At 28.3% G+C, this 27268-nt stretch overlaps 5 protein-coding genes across 15 annotated transcripts; 2 read left to right on the top strand and 3 right to left on the bottom strand.

The window, feature by feature from the left end:
• Nucleotides 1-189: 189 nt before the first annotated feature.
• On the bottom strand, nucleotides 190-3299 carry LOC132952131 (uncharacterized). 4 transcript variants are annotated; one of them, XM_061024301.1, is made up of 4 exons: nucleotides 3162-3299; nucleotides 1642-1699; nucleotides 1462-1531; nucleotides 190-900 (listed from the first exon to the last, which is right to left on the bottom strand). In XM_061024301.1, exons 3-4 carry the CDS (start codon nucleotides 1528-1530, stop codon nucleotides 475-477), a joined length of 495 nt encoding a protein of 164 aa, XP_060880284.1. In that variant the 5' UTR covers nucleotide 1531; nucleotides 1642-1699; nucleotides 3162-3299; the 3' UTR covers nucleotides 190-474. The 4 variants fall into 4 exon arrangements, with proteins under 4 accessions (XP_060880284.1, XP_060880282.1, XP_060880283.1 ...); XM_061024299.1 differs by lacking the exon at nucleotides 3162-3299 and adding an exon at nucleotides 1839-1994 and having other exon boundaries at nucleotides 1642-1743; XM_061024300.1 differs by lacking the exon at nucleotides 3162-3299 and adding an exon at nucleotides 1839-1979.
• Nucleotides 3223-5421, top strand: LOC132952129 (8-oxo-dGDP phosphatase NUDT18). The gene is made up of 6 exons (XM_061024295.1): nucleotides 3223-3736; nucleotides 4109-4299; nucleotides 4370-4564; nucleotides 4627-4796; nucleotides 4860-4965; nucleotides 5029-5421. The coding sequence occupies exons 1-6, from the start codon at nucleotides 3631-3633 to the stop codon at nucleotides 5272-5274; spliced, it is 1014 nt and encodes a 337-aa protein (XP_060880278.1). The 5' UTR covers nucleotides 3223-3630; the 3' UTR covers nucleotides 5275-5421.
• LOC132952130 (ribosome production factor 2 homolog) lies at nucleotides 5402-7697 on the bottom strand. Of its 2 annotated transcripts, XM_061024297.1 has the most exons (7): nucleotides 7635-7697; nucleotides 7380-7442; nucleotides 7187-7319; nucleotides 6972-7131; nucleotides 6030-6312; nucleotides 5812-5953; nucleotides 5402-5725 (listed from the first exon to the last, which is right to left on the bottom strand). In XM_061024297.1, exons 2-7 carry the CDS (start codon nucleotides 7400-7402, stop codon nucleotides 5465-5467), a joined length of 1002 nt encoding a protein of 333 aa, XP_060880280.1. In that variant the 5' UTR covers nucleotides 7403-7442; nucleotides 7635-7697; the 3' UTR covers nucleotides 5402-5464. The 2 variants fall into 2 exon arrangements, with proteins under 2 accessions (XP_060880280.1, XP_060880279.1); XM_061024296.1 differs by lacking the exon at nucleotides 7635-7697 and having other exon boundaries at nucleotides 7380-7614.
• Nucleotides 7698-10289: 2592 nt separating this feature from the next.
• LOC132952322 (uncharacterized) lies at nucleotides 10290-14426 on the bottom strand. Of its 3 annotated transcripts, none has more exons than XM_061024600.1 (4): nucleotides 13801-14426; nucleotides 13274-13320; nucleotides 11714-12281; nucleotides 10290-10832 (listed from the first exon to the last, which is right to left on the bottom strand). In XM_061024600.1, exons 2-4 carry the CDS (start codon nucleotides 13302-13304, stop codon nucleotides 10523-10525), a joined length of 909 nt encoding a protein of 302 aa, XP_060880583.1. In that variant the 5' UTR covers nucleotides 13305-13320; nucleotides 13801-14426; the 3' UTR covers nucleotides 10290-10522. The 3 variants fall into 3 exon arrangements, with proteins under 3 accessions (XP_060880583.1, XP_060880584.1, XP_060880582.1); XM_061024601.1 differs by having other exon boundaries at nucleotides 13819-14426; XM_061024599.1 differs by lacking the exon at nucleotides 13801-14426 and adding an exon at nucleotides 13576-13592.
• A 534-nt stretch (nucleotides 14427-14960) lies between these two features.
• LOC132952235 (uncharacterized) lies at nucleotides 14961-26897 on the top strand. 5 transcript variants are annotated; one of them, XM_061024462.1, is made up of 12 exons: nucleotides 14962-15267; nucleotides 15364-15484; nucleotides 15560-15752; nucleotides 17038-17253; nucleotides 17315-17461; nucleotides 17520-17865; nucleotides 17943-18036; nucleotides 19175-19352; nucleotides 19427-19703; nucleotides 23900-24085; nucleotides 24288-24458; nucleotides 25711-26896. In XM_061024462.1, the coding sequence occupies exons 2-12, from the start codon at nucleotides 15420-15422 to the stop codon at nucleotides 26472-26474; spliced, it is 2637 nt and encodes an 878-aa protein (XP_060880445.1). In that variant the 5' UTR covers nucleotides 14962-15267; nucleotides 15364-15419; the 3' UTR covers nucleotides 26475-26896. The 5 variants fall into 5 exon arrangements, with proteins under 5 accessions (XP_060880447.1, XP_060880446.1, XP_060880445.1 ...); XM_061024461.1 differs by having other exon boundaries at nucleotides 14962-15279; XM_061024464.1 differs by having other exon boundaries at nucleotides 14961-15484; nucleotides 23909-24085; nucleotides 25711-26897.
• The last annotated feature ends 371 nt before the right edge of the window (nucleotides 26898-27268 follow it).

Raw genomic sequence — 27268 nt, 5'->3', positions numbered from 1 at the left:
AAATTGTTCAAATTATAGCTAAGGATTGAAAATTTAAAACAAGGTCCCATGTAAATAGGGAATATATAAATCAGTGTTAAGCGAATAGAGCCAGTGGGAATTTTATTTGAATATGCCACCGTACTTAATTTTAACTTATGTGTTTAAAAATATTAACCCAAACATAATACACATTATTATATCATGACATTTCATTGATTTTAATATTTTATATATTACATTTAAAAAAAATACATGATGACCTTAATAATTATGTTGACTTTAAGGCATAAAAAATGTACACGTGCTGGTATATTACAAATATTGATGTAAAAAAATTAAATTTGTAAATAAAGTGAGAATGGGTTACATCAGTTCATCTTATGCTACTAGATTAATGGAAAAAAGTAAAGATATAGTATAATGACAAATCGGAAATTATATGGTGAATAGTGATATAAATAAAAATTTAATTAAATATTAAAAATAAAAAACTTATGTAAACTTGCGGTGTCTATATAATTTTGGAGGAGCTGAAGCAGTTAAGTCCATAAAGGGTAATGGTGGTGTATTTTCAACTCCATTATTAACTCCTTTTTTTACTCTTTCATCCTCCATGTTACGCCAAAGTTTACGACGCATGTCCGTCTTTGGTGTTTCAATCAGACGATTTTTAATGCATCCCAGTGCTCTCCTATTTTTCTTATTACTGTCTTTCACTCCTTTAGAGTCTGTACTGCTTATCAGAGGTTCAATATCATTTTCACCAACTGCTGAATGGAATGAATCATCTGTATCAAAAGTGTTACTGACAATTGGTGATGACATCAATAGATTTCCAGACAAAGCGTTTTCAAATACTTCGTTGTTTATTCGTGTCTCTGTCGATATATTTTCTTCGTCGATTATCATTTTGACCACCTGTTGACGGTGATATAAATGAAAATAATTATTATAAAAACCATACTTGATTAACCAGTCATATTATATTATGCAGGTCGTAACTTGGTCATTTTGACCGTAATGGAGAAAATTTAAAATACAAATGGTTTTATATATTATTTATAACTATATTTATAAATGTTATTAAAATAATTCAGTATTTAAGATAATATTTACAAGACCTAATAAAATAACTAAATGATTATCTAAGATAGTCACATTTTACAAATGGGTTAAATCCCAAATTGGTTGATATGACCTCAATATTATGGGTATCAAATTAGGTACAAATTTTTTTCTTATTAATTATTTTAGGAATACATTTTTGATAAGGTTTTATTCATTATAATGAAATCATTAAAAGGTAAGTAATTCTTAGATTAATTCTAGGTGTGAAAATATAATATATATTAGCCAACAGGTTTACAAAATAAAACTTTAAAAATATATTAATTAAGAGAAGTTGTTCCGACCATAGGGCAACTACCTAATAACGGTTTAATTAATTATTTAAAAATTAGCAGGACGTAGTGAACTTACTCGTAACGGAGTTCTGACAAAAGCTACAGTAGGTGATCGGGGATCCGGAATTTCTACAATGTTCGACATGCTTAAAAAAAACACATTAATTTATGAATAAGCTTACAAACTTTTAACGTCGGTACTATTGCTAAAAGCAATATTCCAGTGCTTGCCACTGAAAAATTGGTAGGTACCTACCTAGTGATTGGTGACTTCTATAGTTGGTTGAAAATGTTCTCAAAATGTCAGCCGCGATCTGTGAACAACGAACCTCTCTTTACCTCTTAGATCTCTAAAGTTCTAAAGATGAATTATAACAATGATAAACGAGCATTATTCAACTGGTTTACAGAAAAAATGTTTTTAATAATTATCTATTAAATTTTTAATAATACCTATACGTCGAAATTTCAATAGAGAAAATAATTATTAATTGCGTTTTATTTTATAATTTATGTCCATGGTCTATCTCAGAATTTGTAACGGACGGTTTGAACTGTTTGAATACAATTTATTTGCGTTACAGTGTCGCCACAGTCAAAAATATGTTGTAGTACCATTGTAACTTGTAAATATAACCACAGAATATAACCACGATAAGACAAATAAATAAATCATGATATTATCAAATACTATATTATACACCATAGTCCTTATCTCGATTTAAGATATATTCTAATATATTCTTTATATATCTTTAATCGTGGACCTTATACACAGACTTCTATACTACACTACATAGAAATCTGTGAGTTGTGACTACTGACTATATACGGGACAGCTGCTATGGTCAAAACCATGGACCAATATTGTTCTATGCTAATATATACAGGACTGGAGTCTGGACACGAGATGAATATTGTGGTTACGAAATTAGTGCAACAGTCAACAGGCGGTGTTCGGGGGGATATTTTCCTTATGGCATTACCCTAGCGCTGTCTTAGTGGATACTTATGGAACTATAAACATCACACAAATTTCTAGTTCTATACGTATCCACTAGAATGCGCTAGTAATACTAAAAGGAAAATATCCCCCCGAACACCCGCGCCTGTTGAATAAAATTTTGTAACCACAGTCCACAATATTCTCTCGTGCCCAGTCCAGTTAATCTTAGTCTGTGCTTCGTATTCTTTATACTATGGTCGTATATAGTATTTGATATTATGGGACCACGGACACACAACTTCTGGCCTCATAGTTCATGCCGAAACAGATACAGACTATATTCTAAAGCCGTGCTTGTAATTAATGCCATGATGGAGTAATTATTACGAAATAAAAGGGAAGGTCACACCATTGTAGCTTAAATAATATCGCAAATTTCTAAATAATCTTTAAAATTCCGAAAAATTGCCCGTTGTCCATATTTTATAATCTTCTGTGTCTGACGCACGAATTAAAAATAAGATATATACCACAGTTGAGTTTTCGAACGCACCCATGGATAAAACGTTTTATTTATCAGCGATATTATTATTCTTTGTCATGATTCTGTGGTGATATTTATGCGTCTGATACCATGATTGGTCTATGCTGATACTCTGATCTTCCAAAAATCGAATTACTGTTATCACGTTTATGGAATCCGAAGATCTAAATATTCTAAGTACCTATCTGAAATATGAACACTGAACATATATATATTATTCATACTGATATACTGTACTGTGCATAGTTGTATCTGACCACTAAACCCCTCCTTAATTCTTTCTTACTGTTTTCCTCCTACTCCTCCGTTATTGGCGTTATCGTTGAAGATCACGTCGATCACAATAAAACTGTGAATATGAATACACGATTTATGTTATGGTATGTACATCGTACACCATAGATAAGTATATACGTATATATTGTACACGTATGACGCAGCAGTGAGTAAATAGCAAACTACGATGACAATGGATCGAACACCAGACCAGGACGACCGCGAAGAGGTATTCGACCACTCACTGCACCCCTAGACCCTACCTGTCGCATACCTCTGGTATTCGGTCCAAGGCCGTTTGACAAGCGTGTAAATCATCCCCCGAGCGCTACGTAGTCCCGTGATTTCTCTTTTTGGTAGGAAATCGGTTTCTCTGTTCGTCGGCCCCATGACGAGTGTCCACGTAGTTCATAATAATTTATCATAATATTTCGTTTTGAGAACGCTTTACACTGCGGTGAACGATCGACGTGTACACGATGGCAATGTTAGATGCAACGGTTATGAAGTTGTTGCGTGGCGAAGCTTTGGACGAAAACGATGAATTATGCGACTTCACGTTGGCCGATCAAAACGAAGCTTGCGGTAATGACATGGTTTTATAGTGTTTTATAATTAAAAATGGTTGTAGTTGACACAATTGTACGTCGTAAAATACTTGGAAAGGTTGAGGTTTTGCTGTATAGTAATTATGTAGTTGATTGTTTGAAAGATTGTGACATACTGACATCCTTACATTAAATTAAGCCTTAGAGTGTATAAATTATTGTACAAGATGTTCAACCATTATTTGACAATTTTACACTTGATTTATTACCAAGATATCTAATACATATTATTAGAGAAAAGTGGGGTGGGGTAAAATTTTTTAGTTGCTACTGGCCATTAAGAGTATATTGTATAGTATGTTATTAAAGTATACGGTTAACTAAAATCCACAAACTTTTATGTTTTTAGTGGCTAAGGGTGTAACACCCATTGGGCCTTCTGACTATATACCAGTCACAAAAAGTACAGTTACATATATTGTGCTAGTAGTATTAGTCAACAGCGAGGATGAAGTGCTTATGATGCAAGAAGCAAAAAGTACTTGTGCTGGTCAATGGTACCTACCAGCGGGTCGCGTTGAACCTGGAGAAAATTTACATGTCTGTCATACATACCAAATTTAATTAGACAATTGAGCATTAACAGAATAAAAAATTTGCTACTTTATAGGATGCCGTAAAAAGAGAATGCTTAGAAGAAACAGGGTTGGAAATGGAACTTGATACATTGTTGACAGTTGAAGCTGCATCTAAAGCATGGTTTCGATTTATTTTCACTGGAAATGTTACTGGCGGTTGTTTGAAAACACCAGCTCAAGCTGATAGTGAATCTTTACAAGCTAAATGGATTAAAAATATTTCTGAAGTATGACAGTCAGATCAAGTATGGAAATATAATGAACTATTAACATATTTTTTCAATTTTAGGTTACTCTCCGTTCCAATGATATAATACCATTGATTGATTGTGGTCGAGCTTTTCATAAAGTAGCTAAGCATAAGGTTCGAAATGATTGGCACCATAACCTTTTGCCTGTTATTAAACCTCATAAAAAACTTTTGTTACGTCTTCTTATCTGTGCTAGACAAAAAACTAGGTGGGTTTGAAGTACTAATTTTATTTAATACCTAACTCATTAAGGGTTATCTATTTCTTTCAGTGGTAAATTATATGTTCTTATGTCAGAAAAAACTCAAGCCCATTTCCCGATGTGTGAAATCAACCACAATCGGAACTTGCATTCGACATTACGCAAGTTTATGACTGTAATTGCACACAATTTATTACATGTGCTATGTGAGCTATTATAATTATTATCATATTTTTAGGAAATATTTGGTGCTGATGTAGCTCTGCATAAACCTCACGGAGTATTGAGCATTGAACATTGTGGCCAACCGGAAGGTTCTAATGATGGGTTATGTTTATCATTATTGGTCACTTTTCAAAAGACATTGGAAGAAGTATTTCCTATTGGCAAGTATAGTTGGATGGCTGTGTCTACAGAATGTTCAAAATTAATTGCAGTGAGAACTATACGCAACATGACTGTTCCTCTTAAAGTTATATGTTAAACAGATAATTTTGCCATACATATTATTTTTTTGCTCATCCAACTACAAAATATGTGCTTAATCATATTATCAATGTTAAAATGCACAGAAAAGTAGTGTTTTTTTTTTTTTTAAAGTTTAACAACAATGACTTTTTTTTAAATTGTATTTCTTATTATTATAGATAAATTATAAAAATTTAAAAAAATTGTTAAACTTGTCCGCCTCTTAGTTTCCTTCCTTTTTTACTAAATTTCTTCAATTTTTTACTCTGAGTTGCAACCTTAGGTTTTTTGACTGCTGGGCCATTTTTAACTTCATCGCTCTTCCTTTTCATTTTCCTCTCAGCGTACGTTTTCTTCAAACCCTTCATTTTCCTTGTCTGCAATGTATTCACATCCTGCTTAGTCATATGCAGACGACCCAATTTAGATCCGAAATTGTCACGACGTACACTCTTGATTTTCTTACCCTAAATATAAAAACATAAGGTTAAGTTATATCATACAAACTATACATTTCTGTATAGAACTACAGAAAAAAAAAATATGTGTATACCTTAATATTGGGTCTTTTGCATGCAGTTTTAAATAGATCGGCACTAGCCATATGATCTCTTCTCACTACAAAGTCAACAGATGGACCAACTTCATGGAGCTCAACACGTGGAGTTTTTAAACTGGTTTTTGTCAAAACTGTCCTGAATGATAAAAAAAAAAAAAACATTAAGTATTTTACTCTGTCAATAGAAGATTATATCAAGAGTCAAAACTTACCTATAAGAACGTAATAGTATTTTACTATCAACTACTGTAAAAGACATGACATGTTCAATACCATTTGGTCTTATCTGTTTGAGTGGTTGCCTTTGAAACATATCAATAAATAGATTGCGTACACGTTTTAGTTGTTGATCACTGTCAAATTGTTCGCCTAAGAAAACCAAAACTGGTTTTACACCAGCTGAGATTTCAGATAAACCTTTGAATTCACTACACCCTTTATATGATTCAATCCCTAATTCAAACATATCCAATATGTGTTGGTCATAAGTACGGCCTGTAAAACAAATAATTATGTGATGTTAGCTAACCATGGTTATGGCTTAGAGTATAGTAATTGTTGAAGTATGTATTTAAAATACTTTAAGTTATTTAGAATTTAATCATCAAACAAAATAAACATTTATCATAGGATGCATGCGTAAACTACACATCTATACCCAATGCCTTATTATTACAAAAAACATGTAAGTAATTACTAATTTAGAATACATATTATTTATGTTTAAATTCCGAAACATTTTGTATATAATTATATAATTATGAAGTCAATTAATTCAAACTGAATGTTATGCTTGTTTTTTATTAAAATAACATTGTATCTCATTGAGATATTTTAACACAGTCAACTGCGTTCCGACGCAACTTGACATCAAATATACATTTAGAGTAAATACTAAATTGTTTATTGTTTTGTATGGGTAGTTGAAAAAGTTTTCATCATTAGATAGCATAGTTCAATAGATATTTAAAAATATGACATTCATAAGTATGACCTTATGAGGAGTAGTTTCTATTTATTAGAAGCTATTATATGTACTTACTGAAGTGAACCATAAAAGGATGTAAGGTCAATGTGTTAATTTGACAATATTTTACTGAGACAAGGTTTGATGTACAATTTTAAATTTTTAAAGTATGTCACTTATTACTTACCAAGTACCAAATTGTTTGGTCTTTTCTTATTGTGTGATGAAAAAAAAAATAAAGATGAATCATGTTTCTGCAATAGTTTTTCAATTTGCACGGCGTCGTCAAATGGTAGAATATCGTTTTTTTGAGTTAACATGACAGCATCTGGCTTTTTGAGTTTCAGCTAATGAAAATTATTAATAAATTAAATCATTCATAATTATTCGATTTACACTTACCAAATCTTTCATGCAGCTGCTGACTAATAAAGATGATTTACGACCAGGAATAAACACACAATGTTTTGTGTTTTCTATAATCTTAGGTTCTTTTTTTAACAAAATTCTTTTACCTCGTTTTGTTCTCGGTTTCCTATGAAAATATGATTTCAATTAAACACAGTGACATTTAATTATTGAGTCAAATACATACACAACTCTTTGAATAACAGCCATTTTAAGAAAATAAAGCAAAACTTATGTCCAGATTAGCTACCTAAGAAAATTGAAAATAGGTATATTACTATATTGGATAAATTAAAAATATTAAATACGTTATATTGTCAATTATTAAAATTATGAGTTAATAATATAAATATTATAAATACATAATTTAGTATTTTGTCATGAGTGATGAGTACCAGAGTACATTATTATTAATATTATTATCTTATTAATGGTATATTACCTCAGTCAGACAGTGTTGTACCTCACGTGTTTTATTGTCAAATAGAAACGTAATTAATGATAATTGATAACATATAAGACTGAAGCACTCAGTGTTGCCAAGTATAATTTTCAAAACAAACCAGTTAGAAAAAAACTAGAAAACAACCAAAATCAATGATAAAAAAGTCAGGTTTCCCGCCAGATAATTGTTTTTAAATATTCAATAGTTTGTGTTAAACCAGGAATTTTTTACAATATCAACTTGGCAAAAAATTCAATTTCTGAGAAATTACATTATGTGTTCTCTAATATATTGAAATACATATATGTCAAATAATAAATATTCATTTAGGTACTCAGTAGTTGGTAAGTCGTAATTCTAAATAACCATAAAGTTATAATTTTTATATTTTAAAATAAAAACAAACAATCAATTAAAAACAGTTACTTGAACAATTTAAATATTTACAAAATTAAAACGATGTATCATTAAACAATTGTTGATAGTAGATAACAGTCACTTTCTGCTTGAAAATTTAAAATTATAAATTATAAATTAATAACAATTTATATTTAATAATGACAAAATCAGTTAATAGGAACTAGGAACTTTTAAATATTTACAAAATTAAAACAATATATCATTTAACAATAAATTTATATACTCATAGCAATATATCATTAAACTGTTGTTGAATGTCATCATCACCTGACTCATTATTATTCTTAGGTACCTTTATTATACACATAGGCGCAACTAGGGTTAAAATTCTGGAAGGGCTAACAAAACTATTTATTTAAAATAACCCATAGGGGACTTATATCTAAACCAATAAGTGATATTTGTGGGGGGCTAAATTTTAGTCGATGGGGGAGGGGGCTATGCCCTTCTTATTAATTTGGACCTCCCCAATGCACCAACTAGATTTAAGATTCACTTTCCCATCGAACAATATACTGAAGTTGAAAATCGAAGCTTTATTTCGACACGCGTACAGGCACAGGCACAAAAAAATATAAATATAAATATAAATAAAAAAAACGCATATTATCATTGTAGAATCAATATAATATTAATAATATCAATAATATTCATAGCTCCGCTCAGAATCTAAAACTTAATTGAATAAAACAAATCTAAATGAAAATAAAAAAATCTTAATAAAAATCTGTATTTGATAAAAAGTTTATATTTAATTAATAGTATTTTGGTACCAGCTTGGTGTCAGTGGGACCATGCTGGTTGCATGGACAGGCTGCGTTATGGTATTTTTAGTTTAAGTTACCTAGTATATTGAAACTTGAAACATTTTGTTTATTGTTTTTTTTGTACCACTTATAAGTACATAGGAAATTTTGAATAAAAAAGTTCACCAAAAATAGAATTTTGATTTGCCAACTATTTGCTAACTACCGCGGTACTTGTTCTGAAACAATCGGACTAAGTGGATGGGTTACTTAAATTTGGACCACCTATATAAAAAAATTATTACTATTAATAAATTTGCTAAAATTTGCTAACTTTTTGTATTGGTTTGGATTGTATCATATACATATAAAGTGGGTGGGTTCTCTCGAGTTCATGGACGTATTACAGACGCTCATAAAAAATTATTGTGGATTTACACCCAACTTTTTTTTCCACCAACATCAACTTATGAGGAACATTGTATTACATTTTCAAGTTTTTCGACCGATCGTAAAATGTTGTCTCAACAGTCTGTATAGTTAAAAAAAACTAATAAAAGTCGACATATTCTCATGTCTGTAAATAGCTTAAAAGTATTGCGATATTTCGAAAATGTTATGGTGTTTAGAAATTGCCAATATTAAAATTCAGTGAAAATTTCATTTGTATTCGGTTATTTTTTTTAAAGTTACACTAAAAAACCAGATCAATTTTTTCCTAGAACTAGTTTTGTGTAAAAATCTCAGCTTTTCCTCAAATATTAAAATTTGTTTGTTTTTCTACGCTCTTGAAAACTATTAGTAATTTTTTACTTTTGACCCCCAAAGTAACTGCAAAGTAACGACTAGATTCACTTTCCTACCACAAAATATGATGTTGAAGAAAACTGAAGCGTTTTTACTATTCCAAAAGGTGATGACAGATCACAGATACACAAAAAAAAAACACTAAATATACACACATTGTTGTAAAATAAATAGATTCATCGCTCCTCTCTGAGTCTAATATTCACGAAAAATTAACTTTATTTTATTATTCATAATAAGTTAATAATGTACCTTTTGAATGTATCAATATGTAGGTACCTATCTTATATTATAGTATTTACGGAGCAGTAACAGCTGGCGCGTACTTATTGACTATACCTATTGGCTATTATGTAGTGGTATACCTATTGTATTATATATTTATTATTTATACAATAATTATATGAGTATTATTATTTACCATAAGTCATAACCACATGCCCATATCGTAATAGCTTTTTTATAAGCGCTATAATTATCAATAAGGAGTAGCGGCGACTGCACTATATTTATTAAAATTTATAACATTTTGGTGAATTGGTTTCCAATGAATAACAACATTTTTTACTATAGTATGTTTATTATACGGGATGATCCATTGACCCAACGTCCCAATGTAAGACATTCATCATTTCAGAAAACAGTTCACTCCCGTGTAATAGTGATGGTTCCAAACATGAAAAAAAGACTATATAATATAATATTATGTTTATTTACGTGTCATAAACAACTATCCATATATGGATATAATTGATATAATTTATACGTGCATTATATAATATAGCGATCATTTAAAAATATTTTAATTATTTTTAATAACATGGAAAAAAACATTCTGTAGATAATATATAAAATAATATGAAATATTAAGGCACGTTTTTGATTGATATTTTATAAAAATGTTAATCGGAATTATACCATAAAACTTTTCTTAACATATCTATTATATATTTTTTTAAACTGCTTTTCGTTTACTTTATTTTTAATCTTCTTTGATTTTTTCAAATAATTTAAATACAAAGAACGACAATTAATACTACATTCGAATTTTAACGTTTCCTGCTTGTTTTCTTGGCTTATCCAAGTGCTCACCACTCTTGGTATTGTTTGTATATGACGTATAACGTTATTGTAGACTGAATGTGGTATTTCGTCCAAATATACTTCTACGTCCGAATCTGTTTCTTCAACAAATGCCGAATTGTTTTTGTTCAAATGTTTTCTAGAAAAATAAAATTGTAATGCAAATATTTAATTTTAAGGCATTACGCGTTGTTAATTACATTGTGTACAGATCAATTAAAATGTATGACTTGGATCGGCTAAAATTTTTTTTTTTAAATCTCAAGTTTCTTTGGAGTGCCGCCATTGGGTGACTTCCCCCTCCCACCAATCAAACCACATCAAATTTACTTATTGTATAACGTGTAAATACAGATTGTAAATATACATTTTTTGTTCAATAAAAAAAAAATCTCAAATGATCCGTGCTTAGTCAATGGATCCGCACGCCGCCACTACTCAACGAAAATACCTAGCATATCCTCACTATAAGCCATATAACAAGAACATATAAATGCAAAAATGTAGGTTATAGGTTAATATTTGAAATCAAATTATTTGGATATTTTGTCTACATATTACACCGCGGGGTACTATCGCTATAATAGTTCATAATTAAATGGGTATTTATACATAAAAGTATATTAAAACTAAAGTACTTATTACCGAAACACCTTAGATACAATTATTTTTAATATATTAATATAATATAATTTGGGTAGTTTATAATAAGTAGATATTATTAGCACATCTTGTCATCTTATACTAATAAGAGATGAGCAATAGAAGTACAGTGTTGCATACTTAGAATTTTCTCATAGAAGTGGCCGAGAGGGGGGATAGGTATTAGGTACACATTTTTTATGCATAATATAAAATATTATGAATTATGACGTGGTGTACGCACTTATTATATTATTAAAGATTTTATATTTGTTTTTTAAAAACAAAATATTATCGGCTCCTCCCTTTCATATATCCACGATCCACCATTGAGGAGGAACTCCGAGGAAGGTATTGTATTATTGCGTTATGGCTTACCTTGAATTTAGCACGAAATCTGAGCAGGGTATTTCGTCGTTGTCACCGAACGTTGTTACGGCGTAACGCCGTCGGCGGTGCTCGTAGTCGTCGTCGTAATCTCCGTCATCATCTACATCTCCGTTGCCGCAGTCGTCACTGTCACGGTCGCCGAAGGATCTGCCGCAGTCGCGGTGCCTCGAGAACCATTCAAAGGTGTGAGGCTCGAGCAGCGCCTCCAGCCGCGAGTCCGGCAGTCCTAGGGTGTGGGCGAAAAACGTTTTACACACCTTCACCTTGATGTCGTCGTCGCCGTCCCCGCCGCCCAGCCAGAACTCGGCGGTCTGCTCGATGATGTCGTCGTCCGTGTCCACCGTCCTGTGCTTGAGCTCGATGCACGCGCACAGATGCAGGTTCTGAGCCACGCGCGTTTCCGGCACTCCACGGAACGCGTCGTGAGCCGCGCGCCTGTCGGCCACCGACACCGTCATCGAACAATCGAGATCGCAGTCCTCGTCGCAATCAGCGTCCAGCATATCATCGTACGACGCCACCAGGCTCTCGTCGAACAGCACCGGATCTGGTGCGGCTGCAATGTAATAATCTCAATTTAATTAACAGTAGGTATATAGCTCGTAGTACTAGGTACTCGTAGGTATATATGCTGTATCGTAAAAAGGAGTATATAGGTACCAGGTGATTCTTTTATCATGAACCACTCATTATTTAAATAAGTATAAGGTTTAAAAAAAAAATAGTAAATAGTTTCTAGTCATTATAAAAACAACATTTTTTTTTTTAATAAATTTTTTTTATCCTTATAAATTTTAAGTTTTTTTTAATTTTTTTGAAAGGCAACATACAGTTTTAATTTCATCTTCAGAATAATTTTCTGAGTATTTTGATACAGTAAAAAGAATTTAGATCTAGTATACTTTATGTCTATGAGTTATAGGAAAGTATTTAAAGTTTAGTGGAGTGGAGTAGTGGACCAACATTTAGCGGCGGGGTAACTGCTTACCAGTTACCACTCCACTCCGAAAAAGTTTAAGCTATTTACATCACGAACCCGGAACCAGTGGCGTAGCCAAAGAAGGATTTGGGTGTTAAACCATCTCCCCTCTTGACATTTTTCCCCCTAATAAATGTATTATTAATATATTTTCCAAAACATTATTTAAACATATTATTATAGGTATAGGTATAATAGAAAAATATATTATTTTAAGTTTCATAAATAAATTATAAAATATCCTTAGAAATAGAGGCTATACCTAACACATCGTCTTCGCTCATAATTGTTAATTATTTGCAATGATTTGACATTGAATTCAAATTCAACACTGCAGACCACGTCTATTTTTCAGTGTCCTACCTCAATGACATGTTGTAATGTGATGGTATATTCGAAAAGTACTTCGTCGTAACGAAAATACGTAAGGTTAATAAACGTATAAACCTATAGGCTATAGTTATATATACTTATATATAGCCTAATAGAAATATCTCATTACTACATATTTTATGTGAAATGGAAAAATAAATACGTACTATAAAAATATTAAAAAATGGAAGTCTTACTTGTGAAATCAAATTTTAGTGCTTCTTGCATGATGTATCTGTATAAACTCAAAAATACAGGATTCTATATAACTGTTTAAAATGTGATTTTAGCATATTTTAGTAAATATAAAGAAGGAAATAAATTATGAATTGTTAACATAGATTTATACATATAATAAGCAAGGTGAATATATATACATATCCAACTTGATAATAAGTTAAATATGAACTACAGATACTGAATAAAACGTAGAATTCAATCAGCTGTAACATTCCAAATTTTCAAGATATCTATGTATGTACAAATAGGTATTAGGTACCTAGGTACACGCGCGCCAAACGTTCGCTGCTTATGAGTTATGATCATGAACTATGATTATTAGATAATCATAGTTCATGCTTATGATTATTCACATAGTAAAAATCTGATATAATTATTGGTTAATGGTTATAGATGATACTAAACTATAAACTAATTTTTTATTGTTGGAATTAAAGAAATTAACAATAATATTGTCCTATAATATCTTTAATGATTTACTTACAATACTAAAACTTAGTACCTATATTATAATATATACATGAAACAAAAAACAAATTATACCATAAATTAAGTTCATAAAATTCAAAAAAATTAACAACATTAATAATAACGCAATATGCAATATAGTCAAAAATAAATAATTATATAATATAATACATCACAATTAATCAAAAAAAGGAATAATCTTCGGTATTGGTCTGCGAAAATAAAGAACTCTAAGATTTACTCATAATGATAATAAAAATAATAATAATTTAATACGTATAATATGAAATATTTATTGCACGACGCACGTCAAACAAAAAATAAATTATATAAATTAAGTTCAAAAAATTTCCCCAACATTAATAATAAATAATAACGTAATACATAATATAGTCAAAAATATGCAATCGTGTTATATTTTCTCAAATATAAAAAGGTAAAAAGTGCGCAATGTTGTTGCACCTTTATGAAATATAAACTTATGCAAATTTATAAATGCGTAATCGTCCAAGCTATAAAATCTAAAGTTGGTTCAAAATAATGAATATATTTTCCAAAAAACGCAAAAAACATAATATCTATAGTATGTCTAGTGTATCTTAGTCCGTGGTGATGGGCACGATCGAGTTAAAACTATCTAATTATTCGATTATTTTATAAACTATCGAATTCACTCGATAATATCGAATAATCACTAGTTTGTTTTTTTTAATCTCGATAGTCAAAACACAGATTATATGAAAATAATATTTTATAATTTATAATAATATTTTCATATAATCTGTGGTCAAAACTAATTGGTACCAGACGTGTAAACGTTAGGATCGGTTAGGATTGGTAACATATCAGTTACCTCATATATTATTTTATAAATTATTGTTATATATATTATGTTATATATGTTATTATAAATTGTATACATGTTATCAATATTGTTATCAATATAGAGCCGTGAACTCACAGACTTCTATACTTCCATAGTATAGAAGTCTGTGTGTGAACTATACGTACAAAGTTGAACCGGATCCAACTTCATGGTATAAATGGTCAAGCCTGTGGTAATAACACTCTGGTATATCAAAAACCCACCATATACACGTCAACCAATCACAGAAAAGTATTTTTATACACGTACACCATGAACTAAGATAATTAACTATCTTAGTTCATGACGTACACGTATATAGTGGAAACCCGCCTTTACTATTTACTACCGAATGAAAACTATCGAGTGTATTTTTCAAAAAAATCGATGGTTAATAATATTTATTCAATCAAAAAATCACTCGGTTGTTTTTTAAACTATCGAATGACAATCGATTGTGCAAACTATTCGGTGGTGGCACGGACTTCATGTTGATATTGATGTTGATCCTGGTGTCCACTACTATCTCTCGTGGAATAGTCTATATCTATTTTGTCATGCTCACTGCTCAGACTGGTGAATAGTAGACAGTAATATACCGGAGTACTAATTGCTATAGTGAGTATAGTGGTAAGTACTAGCAGATGATCCTAACAATTATAGTACTACCTACTTTATAATATAAATTATATGAAACTTGTTTTAAATGTAAAGCACAGTACATTTTCATTCTTTTAATAAGTACGTGAGAGTTTGTATGTACTATTGCCATGGAAAATCGTTGTTCTGTTTTGGGATGTTTGAATACTTCTGATGATGGAGTTCGATTGCATGAGTATATATTCTTTCTTATACCTGATTGAATGATTCAACAAAAATAATTGAAACATTATTGTGTATTATATTATAGATTCCCATTTGATGATGAGAAGTTATTGCCTATTTGGATAATGGCGACAAATCGTTCAAATTGGTTACCAATTGACAAAAGTAGGATATGTGACGACCACTTTGAGATGGATGAATATGAAGCTGGCAATAGGGGCAATAGGCTTAGACCAGAGGCTTGTCCCATAATCCATACGACAAATACAATTCATAATGTAAGTAAATGTAATAAAGTATAAATCTAGTATGTATGTTATGAATTATGAAAATTCAAGTAGTTTTAGAAAGCGTTGAGAAAAACAAAAAAAGAGGTAACTTTTATACAAAACCAATTATGAAAAAATCCATTTTATTTTTTTGGTGTAACTCAAAAATGAATAACTGTAGTACCTTTGTTTTTTCAACAAATATTTATATTAGCATCTTCCATAAAACATTTTCTCAATATTTTGACTATTTTAGAGCTAGTTATAACCTAGAAATTTTTCCATTTTTCTAAATTTTTTTAAAATTATCCTTAATAAAATTTAAAATCTTGAAAATGTAATGCAGGTTCCTAATAATTTTCATTAATGGAAGTTAAAAAATACATAGGCTCAATTATTTTTTATGTGCTTATAAAGTTCAAATTTTGACAAAATTCATCAACATTTCGAAAATGTTCAAACTATATTAGAAATTCATAAAAGTTCTTTCCTAGTTAACACTAGAAATATTGATAGAGAGTAACATTAATTTTTTATGAGCGATTGAATTTAACTTTACGTTATTGGATTTTTCTTCGGTAAATTAACAAATTTTTATCCATCAATTTTTAATATTTTTTTGTAATTCAAAAACATAAACCGTAGACACTTTAAATTTTCACCAAATGTTAAAATTACCATTATTACTATATTACCATCCATACATGGTAAAATTTTCAAACAATTTTGACTCTTTTTGAGCTATTTATAGCTTTTTATAGCTTTGAGCTATCTGTAGCCATAAGAAATTTTTAAAGTTTTTGTATCTCTTATCAAACTGAATAAGTTCACCGGAAAGGCACACTATTTATAGAAGAGAGATATTTTCGATCTTTGTTAATTTTTTTTTAAACTATTAAATTTGATTTTTTGTACAAGTATGCTAGGTTGATACAACGTCTCCGCTAAGGATATTTTATCGTATACAATGATTTATCAATGTAATTCAAATATAACACATATATAACACAACATGCATGACACCTACTGTACTACTGTACAGCAGAGCGTTACCCACTCGTCCACCTTTTTTTATATTGTATTAGGTACCTACTATATTTATAGACTTATTAATTTATCAATATTAAGTTGAAATATATGACGTGTTTTGTTATTAATTTATTTACTTATTCATATTGTTGCAAGTACAAGGTATTATATTTTTAAATATATTTGCGCGTTGACCCCTTATACCTAGGTATATATCATAATATTAAATATATGCAACTACCAACTGACGATAATAACATTTTAGGCCCCACAATATTACTCTGCCCTGGGCCCCGCAAATTGTCAGGACAGCCCTGAGGATATTACACATGGAAAGATATTGACAGATTCTGAAGACAGTGAATGTTCGTCTACAAGCGATATTAATTCTGACGATTTACTTGATACACCAAATACTAGTGATATGAAATCCAGTGATGATGATTCAACTCTAAGTACATCATCTTGTAGTAATTTTAGTGTAAGACTATTTTATTCAAATTTATAATTTTGAGTTATTCAGTTGTAAAATTTTTTTTTAGAATTCGAATGAAGCTACTGGATTTGATGATGATTTTCTATCATCACTTTCAGACACTGAATTTGAACTTGAAAATATAGATATTGAAGAATCAATGATAGAAGTAGACTCTGTCTCATTGTCTTCATCTGTAACAAGTTTTGTAAATGTTGGTTCAGTTATTTTATTATTTTAAGTAAATATTTAATAATATTTTAAATTTTTAGACAAACCAGCCTATAAACCAAGAATGTGCGGTTGTATTATGTAATCAAAATGCAAGAGACCAGTTTGATACCTTATTTTTCATCAACTTTCCAAAGGATAATAAAGCACTTTGTGAAACTTGGTGGAAAATTTGCGGACGCAAAGACAAATTTGATCCTTTGTTAAAAATATGCTCAATTCATTTTGATCCTGAAGATTTTACATCTATTACTATACGACGAGACGGTCAACTTTTCAGACAAACTATTTTGAATAATAATAATATTGTACCAACACTTTATCTACTGTCACATGAGTATACAAAGTTTGCAAGAAAACGAAAAAGAAGTGTGAATGATAATTATAGTTAGTTTAGTTAAATTTGAGGTTAACATAAATTTATATTTATTGTTGAAAATAATTTGGAAAAAACATAATTGCAGGTATAAAAAATAATACAACAGAATTTGAATACTGTATTATTCAAGGCTGTGACAAGACATTTTTGAAAGATGGAAAAAAGACATTGTTTTTTAAGTAAACTAGTTGTTTTTATTACTTACAAAATTAAAAATGTATATTTATTTTATTTAAAGCTATAAAATGGTAGTAATAGTATTTAATGATTGACACAAAATACAAATATAAAAAATATAATTGTACATTTTCATTTGGGTGGTTATTATTAATTAAAAATTTATAATTTCTACATATTACATATTGGTACAAATTTAACCATAAGTACATCATTATATATTCATTATTAATTTTTCATTGTTAAACAAATTATACAAGGCGCAACCGGAAGAAGTGACAAATAAAATAAGTTTCGTTCTAATTATTATTTTTCATTTTAATTTATATGTATAATTTATTAAAATGTGCGTAACATTTATAATATAAGACTTTTTATACAATTTTTAATAACAAAAATAAAAAATCCTATTTTAAATTTTTAAAAATTCAAAATAGCTAATTTGTAAATATAGTTTTTCAAAAACTTTTGATACTAAAAACATTTATCTAAGTCAAATGGCTGATTTTTTAAAATTTCAAAATATTTAAAAGTTCCTCATTTGTTGAAAAAGTTAATACTTTTTTAAAAATAAATAAGATTTTAATATGTCCCTATTAAAAAATTCTAATAAAATATTTTTAAAATATTATAGTTTAAAATGTTTATTACGACTAGATCAACTTAATTTAACACAAATAATGAGATGTGTAAAAATCATATAACGTGACTTAAATAAATGTTTAAACAATAAACATTTTTACTAAAACATTTACATCAGTTATAATTTTTTTATTTTCACCATTAAAGAATAAAAATTAAAAAAATAAATATTGATTAGAACAAAAGTTAATTTCATTTATCAGGTCTTCCGGTTACACTCTGTACATACTAACATTAAAAAAAATACAATATTATGTCTTTAAACCTAATTTTTGTTTATCCCTACACCTTTAAGTGTTTTGGCATAAATTATATAAACTATAAAGATTCCATTATTGTTGTGTGACTATATTCATACCCATGAAAAAAATGATATAAATAACACGGTTTATTGCAAAGGTCCATTTGCTTAATGGATTTTTTTCTGCCTTATTTTTGGTTGGGTTATATCTAATCAAATATTATGTTGTTAATTTTATATTTTGATATTACACTTAGATTTCCAATGCAAAACAAAAATATGCTTAAAAAATGGGTAGATAGTATTGGATTAACTAATTGGCAGCCAACCGATACAGATCGAATTTGCTCTGATCATTTTGAAAATGATGATGTTTTAATGACTAATGATATTTATGGTCTAAATAATGATGCTGTCCCATCAATTAAGCCACAAGTATGTATATGATTATAAGGTAACAACAATTTCATAAGTCATTTAATTATCACAATTTTTTTTATATTTTGTAGAATTCATTTGTAATAAGTTCTGAAGACAATTATGATAGAAAACATGCATCCACAGTTAACAGCAGATATATTGATATTATTTTTAATAATTTAGAATTTAAGCATTTAGAAAATAACACTTTGATAGTTAAAGATTTCACAAGGGAAAAAATGAATGAAAGTTTATTGTTAAATTCATTGGAACGTGATGTAGATGACCAAGATCCAGAAAATCACCAACAAATATTTAATGCATGCGCGGTCCAATCTAGTTCAACAAAAATAAATGGCAATAAAGGTAATTAAAATTTTAAATCTTGCATATTATTAATCTTATTATTCAATTCTGAGAAATTATTAATATATAGTATATATTATACATTTAATTGAACAATAAAACTAAATGCAAGTAATTTACTAATTTATTGTAGGGCTAATGGTATTTCATATTTTGATACCGGTATTTATTTATTACTGGTATCTAAGGTATTACCGGTTGTACAGTATTTTCGATAATTGCCGAAAGCACTGTACTTCAGTAATTAGCGAAAATACCATAAACCTCGGCAAATTTATTAGTGCTTCCAAGTTTTCAACCTAGGGGCTAGGATAGGGCCTTTTATATTATGTTGTTAAATAAATAATAAATGTAGGTATACGGTATGTCCGGTAATTACCGTGGCACGGTATTTTCAGTAACAACAGTAATTATCATTTCACGGTATAACGATATTCTAAAATAACAATAATACCGGGTATCGGTATTTTTAAAAACCGGTATACCGTCAGCCCTAATTTATTGTATTTTAGGCATACGCAATTTTAATACTAACATTGCTTTTATTTTTCTCATTCTTGAAATCTCGTAACATCTTGGCATCCTATTATAGTTTATTTAATAGTCTGAAGCTGAATGCTTTTATAAACATTTTCTACTTTTGAAATATATATCAAATATGACACAAATTTTTATTTTTATTAATAACCATTTAAATATTTAAGTTAATGTGAGTAAAGTAGCGCTCTACATGTTTTGTAAGAGATACTTTACTCCTTTAGTCAAAACTTTAAATGCTTAATGTGAAAAATAATTAAACTATTTGTTCAGTATTCAATATTTATAGATCAACATGGAAAAAAAAGTATTTTGCTACATACTATAACATTTTAATAGGATGTTGTACTGACATTAGTTGTCTCTGTCTTACTAGTGCGTAACATAGCACATTTTACGCAAGGCAGATCACGTTTAGCTCTCTTAGTTAAAAAATTTGAGTGAATTGACCTCTTATAATATTTTAAGGTAAAATTATTATATACGCAATGTCATAGGCTTTTTATTATATTTTAATTAGTAGAGCTATAAGTATTAATAAATTATTAAAATTATTAATTAATTAAAATTGTAAATTATTTGTACGTCTTAAAATACTCATAGCTCTACTAGTTAAAATATAATAAAAAGCCTCGGACATTGCCTAGATAATAATTTTACCTTTAAATTTTATTAGAAGTCAATTCACTATAATTTTTAAACTTAGCTAAACATGATTTTCTGAACTTAAAATGTGCTATGTAGTACTTGTAAGACAGAGACAATAAATGTTTGTGTAACATCCTCTAAAATAAATATTTCATTTAAAAATTTAAATAAATTATTGTATTTCAACAATTAAAGGCACTAAAATATAAAGCCAATCTGGCAGTATAAAATGTTATGAATAATTGTTATTTGTATTATATATTCAAATAACAGTTTCAAAAAAAAAGTTTTTGAAAATATTGAATACTTATTGACATATTGAATGTTTATTTTCTAAAGAATTAACTTCAAGTATGGAACTAACAATTACTTTATAATTAACATACAAAGCTTACAATTATTGTTTCAAAAATTTTCTTATGCCTCAATTCTAAAATAATTTGAATGTTTCATCCTTACCTCAGGCAGGGTTGGGAAATATCTTAGATACAACTATATCTCGTATCTCGATACAATTATATGAAGCATCAATTATCTTGTAGCATGATACATTTATAGTCAAAATATCGATTATTTCATAAAAAATTGTTATCGAAAGATACTCGATACATTATTGTGATACAATTCTGCTTTTTACTATCAAATTAATATTTAATATTAAATAAAGTTTTATTTTAATATTTATTTTACGAATACAAATTTTGGTAAGTTTAGTAGTTTTGGGTGATTTTCTGTAGGCTGTAGGTTGGAAATTATTTTTCAACCCATTACCGATAAATCATAATATTAGTTATAACTTATAACTGTGACACACACACATTGAATGGGACTTTCCGTCTTTATTGCACGTCTGTACCTTATTAGATATCTGTAATTTCTACATGTAAGAACATAAACTATGTAATCTTTAGCGTGGCAGCAATAAACTAGGTAATGTTTTTATTATTTTCGTTACCATTCCCATTACTTAACAAAGTCATCATACCCAAAATAATAAATATAATTTTTTTAAAACTTGTGACTAGTTTTACTCAAATGTATCGAATATCTAGTAATGTGATATTCTATTGATAAGTTTCTAGTATCTAGTATCGTGATACTACAAAAATATTATGTGGGAACACTTAAGAAGTATTTAAAGTGATTACATTTAAAGCTATACTAAATTATCACAGTAAAAAATACAATTTTGAACAATAATTATTTAAATCTGTGCTTGCAAACATTTCTTTGTTTGCACATCATTATGTTTTGTTATATTAAGAATATAGAAAAATTTCCCCTTCATAGTACCAGTTACTGTGTAAGTTTTTTCTTAAATAAATAAAAAAAATTTATACACACAATGACATTATCAAATGCAATTCTTACAAAAAAGATAATACTACCTACTGTATTAAGAAATACATGATTCCTGAAAGAGGGGGATCAAAAAAAAAAATGACATCTAAATGGGAGGGTAAAATTGGAAAATCCCCCACCCACTCAAAACTTTGAATAAAAGCCAATGGGGGAGGGATTTGACCCCCTCGTCACCCCCTTGTATACACCACTATTAATGTCTAATAGTAATATAAATTACTTTAATATAGCAATAATATCATAAAATATCCATAGCAATATACTAATATAGGCTGACAGACCCTCTTCGCTCAGGATTCTGAGTTTTTCCTATACAAACATTTTATATAATTTTTTGATATGTTTGAAATATAATACATTTCAGAAAATAATTTTAAAAACGAAAATTCAAATAACATTGATTTGGAGTATGTCTGTATAGACATATTAAACTATAAAAATTTGATGGAAGAACCACCAACATTTAATACAAACAATAGTGTAAAAAGGTACCTAACTTGTTATTGACTGAATTATCAAGTATACAACATTATAGTGGTCTGTTTCTAAAAATATTTTAACCCTTTTTAATATTGTAATTGTACTCTTATGGAACTCACTTCATACTTTTAGCCCTCTTAAAATTTTAAAATAATTATCGCTTTTGGTACTAAGTTTTTATCTACATGTCTGTTTTTATGTTGTACAACTTTTAAGATCTCTAGTGAATGAACTATTAAAGATAAAGGTCTGAAACTCTTCGCTACACCTTTTCTAGCTAATGTGTAACAATACCATAAGGCATAAACAACTAAATCCGTTATCCAGTTTCAGAGATATGTTTCTAAAGATAAGTTTAGCTAAAGTTGACTATTTTTTTAACCGTTAAAAATGATAAATGCTGTATCTACTTGATAGTTGACAAGTACTTTTTATTGAGCTATCAACCAAATTTCTAAGTCAAATAGTTTTCACAAAAAAATTGAGTTTTGAGAGTTGACGTTTTTCTGGATACAAATCATTATACATTGACATATAGGATCAATCCAGTAGCGCAACTAGGGCTAAAATGTTAGGGGGGCTGTAGCCCCCACCTGATACTACATGAAAAGTAACCCACACCCCCATATATATTCACATAAAAATATAGAAAAATCATACAAAATATATATTTATTTACTCAAATATAATTTTTCAGAATAATATAGTATAATATGTGGTAATCAAAATAAAAATCCTCGGACTACAATTTTTGTTTATATTACTCACAAACATATGAAAATGATTGAGCAAATATTTTTTAAGCACTATAGTTAGTGTAAATATCACATTAATAATATTTAATTACAAATATATACTTATAGTAGGTAGTTTTCAAAATTCAGATTTTTTAATTCCAATTACCATACTTGATTAAGAAAGTAAAAACAAACCATTGTTTAAAATAATATATATATTTTAAACTTTCAAACAATAGTGTTGTTAGTGGTAACATAACAAAATATTCATTCAACTCGCATCAAACACCTGTATGTTTGGACGAGTGCATGATGTGTTACTTTACAGGACATTGAGCGTTGTTATTATTGTTGCATTTGAATAATAATAATTTTAACAATGGTTATATTTAATTTATTTTAGAAAATATAATTTAATAATTATTTATTAAGTGTTAACAGATGGATGTAATCAGACTAAATTAGTATCCAAACCAGATGAAAAGACCATATATGAAAATAATTTGAAAAATATACATACCGATACTTCAAATATCACTACTATATCAAAAAATAAATCTATTTCAAAAGTAGTTAAGAAATCGCATGAAGAATCAATTGAAAAAAATATTTCTGAAGGTAATTAATTTACAACCAACTTTTGTTTTTCCTTAAAATACTGATTTTATTCATTCAAATATGGTGTGTTAATTCATGTTCTTGAAAGAAAAGGTTTCACTTTTTAAAATAGTGAAACATTTTCTTATGTTTCTATATTTATTGTTTTTTTTTTTCAAAATTAAGTCAATAAATTCTTTATAAATTATTTTTACTGTAATAGAAAGAAATATGATACCAAAATCAAGAAATAATGGAAATGACTGTGATTATATATACTTAGACATGTTGGATGGTGATGATGCTAAGAATGTGTTGTCATTTGAAAAAAAAAGTATTTCAAAGAATTCCAAAACAAAAATTCTGGAACTATTAGAAAAAAATCATACTGATGGTAAGAATAATTTACTTTTAAATGTTTAGGCCTTGATTTTTAACATTTTTATTGCAAGCCCAGTATTTAGTGTAATACAATACAAGAACAAATAACCTTAGAGATTTGAAATTCTCGCCAAATGTTTATATTACCACTTTCGATTCATGTTAAAATTATAAAAATTGTTGACTCTTTTTGAGCTATATATACATTTGACATTTTTTTTAGTTTAAAGGTTCCTAAAAAGTTATTCATATACAAATTAAAAAATATCTTAATTACTTATACACAGTATTTTCTTATAAGCTTTTAAGTTCAAATTTATACAAAATTCGTCAAAATCTCACAACTTTGAAAATCTACTTCTAGTTAAAAATTCATACAATTTAAACCTTAGGTTAGTAAATGTATGACACGGTTACAAGGATAAGTTGCGGTTGTAGAGATTAAAAAAAAGTTTAGTGTAATCCCACAAATATATATTATGAGCGTCTTAAGTTAAAATGTTGATTAAATTGGGTATTCTCACGTAAAATAATGATTTATTATCAAACAATTTTCTTAATTTGTTATAATTCAAAAACGAATAACCTTAGATACTTCAAATTTTTACTGAATGTTTAATGTTTATACTATCATTTTCTACAATTTAATTAAATTTATTCAATTAACTTTAACTTAAATTTTCAAATATTTAGCCTATTTTAGAGTATTTATAGAAAATTTAAATTTCTATTAGTTTTAATTTTAAATCAGATACAATTGGTACTTTAGGGGTTCAAAAATTATAATAGAACTCACAAAATATGTTGTCCCTTTTAGTTTTTTTGGTTTTAATGTCAGTAAATTTTTGCTAGGTCAAAAAGTTTGAAAATTTAATACAACATTCCTCATAAGTTAGGTAAAACATATTCTAGATATATATTATGCTTTATTATTTTTATATAAGCAATTAAAGCTTGAATTTTGACAAAATTCATCAAAATCATGAACATTTTCATATCATTTTGTAGTTAAAAATGTTCAATTCTTAAAGCAAAGGATTGATAATTCAATACAAGCTTTTTTAGCTAGTAGTTCTAGTTTGTAGTTTATACTGATACTATTATCATAAAATTGGGTCGAGCATACACATACTTAAAAAATGGCTTTGTATATTTTACTATAATATTCTATGGTAGTATAATGTTATTTGTGATATAGTTTTTATTATGCTAAACAAAAAAATGTATTCATATGGTTACATTTTTAATGTTTATTATTTTTCTAGGAATTCCAGAATCTATAATATATAATCAAGACTTAACAGAAAGCTATGGTGAAATGCTTTCACCTTGTTGCGACCAGGACTGTCAATTAATATGTTATTATTCTATGCCTGGCCCCGACCGAAGACAAATTTATAAAGAATTTCAGATGTTGAATGCGACTGAACAGAACTGTAAAATAACTCAATTAGTACAATTGCGTATCTCTAAAAAAAAAGATAGCACTTTTGAAAGTTGTCCGACATACCGTTTTATTTGGAATAAGGCGTCTGTAAAAGTCTGCCGAACTTTTTTTATGAACACATTAGGTATTTCTGATAACCGTCTTAATGCTATTCTGAAACCAATAAATTACAGTTGGTATTCTGATAGAGATGTTGCATTGAAAGCTAATCAACCAAGACAATTAAATATTATTAATGAGCCAGTTATGACAGATTTTATGAAAGAATCTTTAATACCGTTGGACAAGGATTACAATTCATATGAACCTGAGAGTGACCCAGAAGTTAGTATAGAAAAGGTGCCTTTTAAAGAATATGAAAACGTATTCCTATACATGAAAGGTATTCCTAGGGTTTTGAGTTCATATAATATTCCTGGAACGTTAAAAAAACATTTCTTTGAAACTAGTATTTGTTTGGAATATATGTACAAAACATATTCTGAAAATTTTATTAGAAACAAGACTCCTCCACCATTTACAAAACGTCAGTTTAAAAAAATTTACAACCAGTACATGAAGACATTTTTAAAAATGGTTTAAATTTGTATCTTGTTTTATTGTGTATAAATGTATAGAATTATGTTGATGCTTTCAGAAACTATCATAATTAAAATAATGAATGTAGCATACTATATATAATCCTATTTTTGAAAAATAATTCTACTATTTTTTTTAATTATTATTATTATTTTTATACTTATTATTTACTGTTTAGTATGTTAATAGATCTCTTATTGTCTAATTTTTAATGAATATTAATCATTGTGTATACATAATAAACATTTGATGTATATGTATTGTATAATTATTATTCATTTATTTGATTAAGAGGATATTATAACCCATATATGTTGTCTCTGTCATACTAAAGCATAATATAAAAATGTCATCTTTAGAATAATCAATTTCACTTTGTAATTTTAGATTCTGAGCGAAGCGATGAATATATTTATTTTTTTATAATGATGTGTGTTTTTTTTATTATTTTTTTTTTATTTTTGTGTCTGTTATCACCTTTTAGGACAGTAAAAATGCTTAGATTTTCTTCAACAGTAACTTTTCTGATAGGAAAGTGAATCTAGTTGGTACTTTGGGGGATTAAAAGTAAACATTTCGGCAAATGGAAATCTGTTTTTGAGAAAATTTTGGTTTTTGGTGCAACTCTAAAATAATCTAATCTAATCTAATATGCAAATTAAAAATATCAGCGGGGTGCCCAAGAATTTAAAATGGGAGGGACAACATTTTAGATTCTGAGCTATTGATTTTACAATGATGTGTGTTTTTTTATTTTTTTTTTTTGATTGTCATCATCTTTTAGGACAGTAAAAGTG

This window comes from Metopolophium dirhodum, chromosome 9, assembly GCF_019925205.1.
Source record: "Metopolophium dirhodum isolate CAU chromosome 9, ASM1992520v1, whole genome shotgun sequence".
NCBI lineage: Eukaryota > Metazoa > Arthropoda > Insecta > Hemiptera > Aphididae > Metopolophium > Metopolophium dirhodum.
Note: the sequence above shows the minus strand (reverse complement) of the source record. Positions and strands in the feature narration are given on the sequence as shown.

Coding starts and splice junctions, on each gene's coding strand:
- LOC132952131 (XM_061024301.1), bottom strand. CDS start 1,530: ATGTCGAACATTGTAGAAATTCCGGATCCCCGATCACCTACTGTAGCT. Junction 901..1,461: donor TTGTCAGAACTCCGTTACGA/GTAAGTTCACTA, acceptor CACCGTCAACAG/GTGGTCAAAATGATAATCGA.
- LOC132952129 (XM_061024295.1), top strand. CDS start 3,631: ATGGCAATGTTAGATGCAACGGTTATGAAGTTGTTGCGTGGCGAAGCT. Junction 4,300..4,369: donor AACCTGGAGAAAATTTACAT/GTCTGTCATACA, acceptor GCTACTTTATAG/GATGCCGTAAAAAGAGAATG. Junction 4,966..5,028: donor CATTACGCAAGTTTATGACT/GTAATTGCACAC, acceptor TCATATTTTTAG/GAAATATTTGGTGCTGATGT.
- LOC132952130 (XM_061024297.1), bottom strand. CDS start 7,402: ATGGCTGTTATTCAAAGAGTTGT. Junction 7,320..7,379: donor GCTGTTATTCAAAGAGTTGT/GTATGTATTTGA, acceptor ATATTTTCATAG/GAAACCGAGAACAAAACGAG. Junction 5,726..5,811: donor GCAAAAGACCCAATATTAAG/GTATACACATAT, acceptor TTTTATATTTAG/GGTAAGAAAATCAAGAGTGT.
- LOC132952322 (XM_061024600.1), bottom strand. CDS start 13,304: ATGCAAGAAGCACTAAAATTTGATTTCACAA. Junction 12,282..13,273: donor ACTAAAATTTGATTTCACAA/GTAAGACTTCCA, acceptor ATTACATTGCAG/CCGCACCAGATCCGGTGCTG. Junction 10,833..11,713: donor GATTTCGTGCTAAATTCAAG/GTAAGCCATAAC, acceptor TTATTTTTCTAG/AAAACATTTGAACAAAAACA.
- LOC132952235 (XM_061024462.1), top strand. CDS start 15,420: ATGGAAAATCGTTGTTCTGTTTTGGGATGTTTGAATACTTCTGATGAT. Junction 15,753..17,037: donor CGACAAATACAATTCATAAT/GTAAGTAAATGT, acceptor ATAACATTTTAG/GCCCCACAATATTACTCTGC. Junction 17,866..17,942: donor AAGTGTGAATGATAATTATA/GTTAGTTTAGTT, acceptor ACATAATTGCAG/GTATAAAAAATAATACAACA.